Below are 7166 nucleotides of genomic sequence, written 5' to 3'. Positions count from 1 at the left end.
ATGTACCTCTGTGCATCTCCACCTCTGACAGCCTCTTTAGGCCTCTATGGACCTTGCCTCTCTTGGCTTCTCTACTCCTCAGCATCTTTTCGCCTCTGCCCCTGCCTCTGTCTTTGTCTCTAACTCTTCTTATGTCCTCTCTCTCTCTCTCTCTCTCTCTCTCTCTCTCTCTCTGTGTGTGTGTGTGTGTGTGTGTGTGTGTGCGTGCGTGTGTGTGTATGTATATATATACATATGTATATATATATACAGAGAGAGAGAGAGAGAGAGAGAGAGAGAGAGGTAGGAAGATGGGTGTGTAGCCCTCTGGCTCTACTTCTCTCTTGCTCTGCCTCTTTCTCTTTCTCTCTTTCTACATCTATATCCATGTCCTCTGCCCCTCTGCCTCTTTCTTAGTTTCTTTCTCACCCCCTTGCTGCTCAAAGTCTGCCTCTTCTACAGTCTTTGATCTGAATCTGCCTCATCCTCTCTGCCACTCTACCTATGCCATGGTCTCTCCTCCTCTGCATTTCTCTGTGTTATGGCTTTTCAGCCTCTTGGTCTTTCTAGGCCTCTCTCAATATCTCTGCCTGTCTATTCCTCTACCCTTCTTCTCCTTTGCAGTTCTTTCTTTTCTTCCACATCTACCTCTGCCTGTCTAACTACCTCTTCCTCTCTGCCTCTGCAATCTGCTTTCTCCTTCTGCTTCTGACCTCTCCTCTCTTAGATTCTATACAACTCAGTGCCCCTTCTGCTTTTCTCCCTGCCCCTGCCTCTGTTTCTCTGCCTCATCTGCTTCATCATATACCTATTTCTACATCCCTCTTACTCATTTTCCCTCTTATTTTCTGCATCTGCTTCTCTCTTCTCCTTCCTCTCTCATATATATATATATATATATATATATATATATATATATATATATATATATATATGTGTGTGTGTGTGTGTGTGTGTGTGTGTGTGTGTGTGAGAGAGAGAGAGAGAGAGAGAGAGAGAGACAGAGAGAGAGACAGAGAGAGACAGAGAGAGACAGAGACAGAGAGAGAGAGAGAGAGAGAGAGAGAGAGAGAGAGAGAGAGAGATGTATATGCCTCTATATGCCTCTCTGCCTCTGCCTGATTCACTGCCTTTTGGATTCTCTACTGATGACTTAACTGTGCTTGATCTCTCTGGCCCTATGCCCACTTGTCTCTGCCCCTAGTTCTCTCCCTGCATCTGTCTCTGTCTCTGCCTCTGTCTCTAGGCACCTCTGCCCTTCTGTACTTCTGCCACTCTGTCATTGCCTCTGTTGTTCTGTTCCTGCCTTGGTCTCACTCTGCCTCGGCTTGCCTCTGACTCCTGCCTCTGCCTCTCTGACTCTTGGTCTCTTATCATCTCTTAGCCTCCCTAGGCCTCTGAAGGCCCTCCTTTCTTGACCTAATAGACTCAACCTCCCTTATGCTCTGCCCATCTGCCTTTGCCTATGGCTCTGTTTTCCTGCCACTGCCTCTCTTCCTCATGGTACCCTCTCTCAGCCTGTCCAGACCTAACGCTCTTGGCCTTTCCATACTTTGACTTTATACACTTCCCCTTTCCCTCCCTGTCTCTGGCCTTGCATCTGTCTCTGCATAGGCTTCTGTCTCTGTGGATGTGCCTCTCTACCTTTGTCATTGCTTCTGCTTATGTCACCTTTTGCCTTTGCCTCTCCCTGTCCATTGGCTTAAGCCTCTCTAGACTTTGTCTCAAACATATTGGGCTCTTCTCTTTTGACCTCTCCTCTTCAGATTCCCTACCACTATGCCCCTGCATCTGCCTTGGTCTCTCTAGCGGTGCTGCTGCTTCAGTGTTTCTGCCTGCCTCTTTGACTTTGAACCCCTCTGCAACTATTGATATCTTTCAGCCTCTCTTGACATTCTAGGCCTCAGAACCTCACTGCATCTTTGCCAGTCATACCTATCAACACTCTGTGTCACTGCCTCTCTGCCCCTCTTTCCCTCTGCCCAACTGTCCCTCTTTCCCTCTGCCCCTCTGCCCATCTACATTTCTGCCCCTCTACCTGTTCCTATCTCTCTGCATCTCTGTCTCTCTGCCTCTGCTCTCCTCTCTCAGAATCCCCTCTCCCATTCTCTGTCAGGAGCCATCATAAGTCAAACTATTAACTAGCAGGTGATCTTTCTGAGGTGGTATGCCTCATATATTCCATGACAGATTTTTCTCCCAAAGACAAAGCCCATGAGAAAAAGCATTTAGGATACATTCCTTTTATTAATATGCTGTTCCTGTTATAAATGATCATATATAACAATCACTAGGCATTAGCCCACACTTTTGGGCATATCTCTGAAGATTAGTAAGATGTACAAAATGCTTCTAGACAAGATGATGACATTGAGCACTTGTCTGTCCTGTCTGGTTTTCTCGTGGGAGCTTGTGGTACCTCTTGTAGGAAGAGCCCTTCCAAATGTGTTTTTGAGGAAAGTATATTCTGTTTAGAGAATTTTTTTTATTTTGTTCATTCACCAATAATTTTTTATTCATTATCACCCTGATCACAGTCACTAATCTTGGTCCCATACCCCTATAGAGTCCCTACCTGTATTTCTTCCATTTCTCCTTTAAGATATTGTGGTCCATCTGGGTGTCCTCATACCATGGTGCATCAAGTCTCTCATGGTTTAAGTGCATCCTTTCTCACTAAGGCCAGACATGGTAGTCCTTTAAGCTTAGAGATTCAAAGATAGGCAGTAGGCTTAGGGCTAGCCCCTGATACTGTTGTTGGAGGACCCTCATGAAGACTGAGCTGTCCATCTGCTACTTATGTGCCAGGGGCTTTGTTCCTGCTGTGTATGCTATTTGGTTCTTTGCTCAATCTCTTGAGTGTCCCCAAGAGTCCAGGTTAGTTGAGATTTTTGGTGTTCCTGTGGAGTTCCTATCCTCTTCAGGGCCTTCAATCCTTACCCCAAATCTTCCATAAGATTCCCCAAGGTACATTCAATATTTTATTCTGGTTCACTGCATTGGATTAAGTCAGCTGTTGCATGGAGCCTCTCAATAGTAACTTATGCAAGGCTCCTGTATGGGAACATAATTGAGTATCCTTAATATTGTCATGGATTAGAGCTTTCCCATAAGGTGGATTTAGATGGGCAAAATTTTATCAGTCTCTGCTCTAGATCTACCCTTGAATTTCTTTGAGACAGGATACATTTTGTTCTGTATGTTTGCTATATTTTGGTTGAAACTGATCCTTCACCTTTCTTCTCTCACTCCCAAACATTTACCATTTGGACTCTGTCCCTAAATCACGTAAGATACAGTAAACACATTTGATATTCAATAGGAAGCTATTTTTCAAGCTGGAGGTTTTATATTATTTTTGTTTTTTTTTTCTTTAACAAAACAAAAAATTATCTGTAAAACGTTTCCTGTTCTGATAGTAAGTATAGAAATCACAAAGCAAAATGACATGTTTTGTGCAATAAGCATGTGATTTTGTGCAACTCTTTATCCACATCTTTAGTTTTGATATTTGGACAAATATCTGTGTTATATTCTATTTTTCAGGATTGCATATGTTCATGACATCAATACTACCTGAGTCTTCAAGTTAGTGAATTGCAAGTGTATGACTGTTGCCTAACTCTGTGTTTGTTCTGAAATATTTGAATAAATAGGAATATTGTGCTTGAGGTCACTAGTATGACTATCATGTGTGAATCATCATCAGTGTTGTATAAAGATCGCCTCAGAACTCCTGATCTTCATGTAATGGGCAGTTGTTGGTATCCATGTATTTGTTATAAAATTTTCCACCATTATGCAGAAGACTAGCAAGAGCTTTCTAATGCTGAGCTATCTCTCTCCTGCCTTATGTTGCTTATTTATGATCAGCAATTCTATTGCTAGTATCTGTCCATTTATAACCATTAAATACGCATTCATTTTAATACAATTTTATTAGTTACCGTGGTAGCTGGTGCACTTAATGTTTCTTCAACATGATTACATTATTTCAGTGACTTTATAATTATTTGTAGTAACCTCAGTAAAGAACTGTGAGTTTTCTCCTTCATATTTATTTCCTTGGTTTATATTTACAAGGGACTAAGGGTCTTAATATGTACCTTTTGCTGTCCTAGAACATATAACATAAACCACACTGGCATCCAACTTAAAGGCATTCACCTGCCTGTGCATCTGAGATTAAAGACAATAACAAATAAACTGAGTTTGTCCATTATTTTTCTATTTCGTAATTTTTCATAAAATTTATTGTATGTGTCTGTTTGGTACTGTTAATCCGTTTCTCCCTGCATGTCCTTCTCAACTAGCATTTCTCTTGCAAGGCTATAACCTATTCAAAAGTTTCATAAGGAACAGAGGTGAACCTTCAATTCAATTTCATTCAAAAATAATATGATGAGTAGATTATAATTTGTGTGTCAGGAGTTGAGTGGAGGAAGCTTCAGAATTAAATGAATATATTATCAAAGAAGCATACATTTACTTCACTGTGATTTCAACATCATGCTTTGTGTTGTACACATGTTTGTGATATTTTAGGATACAGTGACTTATGATGATGTGCATGTGAACTTCACTGCATAAGAGTGGAATTTACTTGGTCCTTCCCAGAGGAAGCTGTACAATGATGTGATGCTGGAGACCTACCTGAACCTTACTGCTATAGGTAAGATATGAATTATCTTTTGCTATTCCAAATAAGGATTTTTGATGATCTTCTGTTATTTAAATTGAGAAGATGGAAAAGATAAAGTTCAGTGCTGTGAAAATTCTTAGAAACATGAATTTTGTCTAATTCTCAGTACCATAAAATTAATTTCTATTCCTGTGCTTTAGGCTACAATTGGCAAGACCATAATACTGAAGAACATTGTCAAGGCAGTAGAAGACATAACAGGTCATTTTCATTTGCAAGGTGATACAAATATGCCTCTGTCAAAAAATTAATATTTTCTGGAAACTCTTAAGAAAATAGAGTTAAATTTAAGTCCTTTAAGTGTAGCTAAAACCATGCAATCCATTGTCGGTTATCTGATTTGTGTGTTCAAGGCATTCCCTTCAGAATGAAGACAAGGAATAAATGTCTTTAGAGATAATTTTATTTGATTTATAGCTCCATTAGATCTATGCAGTGAATCTTCTAATCTGTATAGTCTCATAATATTTGGATACTTCAAATTAAATAGTGATAAATGTATATCCAAAACACTGAATAAGTTAATAGTCCATGGTAAAGTTTTTGGTACTCATATTCTTGTAGTGACATTGCTAAGTTTAATGAGAGGTCAGTTTATGAGAGTCTAGAATGATGTCATGGAGAAACCTAAATCCATATATCAAATGTCTATGAGGAACAAATTGTCAAACAGTGTGAATGTAATGTGAGTAAACATGTTTCATTTTTTTCTTTTAATATTTATATCATGTGTCACAATAATTAACCATCACATGAGAAAAGGTATATTGACATAAGCAATGTAAATTTTTTTATACCAAAACAATGAGAGTATATGTAGTATTCTGGCTTTGTAGACTTTCTGACTATGATAGAAGTTTGCAGTTAATTGGCTTTCTAATTTTATTGCAAAGTTCCCCAAAGTTACACTGGAGAAAACTTTATAGGTACTAGAATTGGAAAAACTTCTGTTTCTTCTGGGTCATATCAAATATGATATTACCTGTACAAAAGAAAAAAATATGAATGCAAACAGTGTCATTAAGCTGCAAATTGTTCCTTTTTTCTTCAGATAGGTATATTACATCATAAAGAAATCCCATTTTTAAAAAAATATATTTTATATATTTTTAAAAATATAAACCCCATCTTTAAAATTTTTTAAAGTATAAATCCCATCTTTAAAAAATATTATAAATATGAGCAATGTAATAACCATAACAAGTATCTTGAACAACTCATAACACAGGAGAATAGCATGAACATATGATGTGATAAAACCTTAAGATCTGATGCTTCTACACCATTAGACAAAGTTGGAAACTTAATTCATACTGATAAAATGATTGATCAGGGTAATGAATGCGGTAAAGTTTGCACATGTTCCAATTATTGTTGTAGGCATTAAAGAAGTCATAGTGGAGAGAAACCCTATGAATGTAGTTAATGTTGTAAACCATTTGCAAGACTCAGTCATCTTCAATATCATAAAAGAACACATACTGGAGAGAAACCTTACAATGTGGTAAAGCCTTTGCACACCCCAGTGTTCTCCAATATCATAAAATAATACATACTGGAGAGAAAGCTTTTTAATGTAATCAATGTGGTAAAATCTTTGCAAGACCCAGTATTCTACAAAGACATAAAAGAATACATACTGGAGAGAAACCTTATGAATGTATTCAATGTGGTAAAGCATTTGCAAGACCCAGTGATCTACCAAGACGTAAAAGAATACATACTGGAGAGAAACCTTATGAATGTATTCAATGTGGAAAAGCCTTTGCAAGATCCAGTCAGCTACATACACATAAAAGATTACATGCTGGAGAGAAACCTTATGAATGTATTCAATGTGGAAAAGCCTTTGCAAGATCCAGTCAGCTACATACACATAAAAGATTACATACTGGAGAGAAACCTTATGAATGTATTCAATGTGGAAAAGCCTTTGCAAGAACCAGTCACCTTCAAACACATAAAAGAATACATACTAGAGAGAAACCTTATGAATGTGTTCAATGTGGCAAAACCTTTTCAAGTCACAGTAGACTCCAATACCATAAAATAACACATATTGGAGAAAAACCTTACGAATGTAATCGATGTGGTAAAGCCTTTGCATGTAACAGTTATCTCCAAAGCCATAAAAGAACACATACCGGAGAGAAACCTTATGAATGTAACCAATGTGGTAAAGCCTTTGCAAGACCCAGTGATCTACAAAGACATAAAAGAATACATACTGGGTAGAAACCTTATGAATGTATTCAGTGTGGAAAAGCCTTTGTAAGTACCAGTCATCTACATACACATAAAAGAATACATACTGGAAAGAAACCTTATGAATGTATTCAATGTGAAAAAGCCTTTGCAAGTACCGGTGATTTACATAGACATAAAAGAAAATATACTGGAGAGAAATCTTATGAACTTATTCAATGTGGAAAAGCCTTTGCAAGGACCAGTCATCTACATGCTCATAAAAGAATACATACTGGAA

The 7166-nt window shown here is 38.0% G+C and overlaps 1 protein-coding gene across 1 annotated transcript; it reads left to right on the top strand.

Moving 5' to 3' along the window:
* Nucleotides 1-4617: 4617 nt before the first annotated feature.
* LOC127670355 (zinc finger protein 120-like) lies at nt 4618-6916 on the top strand. Its single transcript, XM_052164666.1, has 4 exons — nt 4618-4651; nt 4822-4882; nt 6388-6462; nt 6715-6916. Exons 1-4 carry the CDS (start codon nt 4618-4620, stop codon nt 6914-6916), a joined length of 372 nt encoding a protein of 123 aa, XP_052020626.1.
* Nucleotides 6917-7166: the final 250 nt, after the last annotated feature.

This window comes from Apodemus sylvaticus, chromosome 20 (assembly GCF_947179515.1).
Source record: "Apodemus sylvaticus chromosome 20, mApoSyl1.1, whole genome shotgun sequence".
Taxonomy (NCBI): Eukaryota; Metazoa; Chordata; class Mammalia; order Rodentia; family Muridae; genus Apodemus; species Apodemus sylvaticus.
The sequence above is the reverse complement of the archived record's forward strand: the minus strand, read 5'-3'. Positions and strand labels throughout refer to the sequence as shown.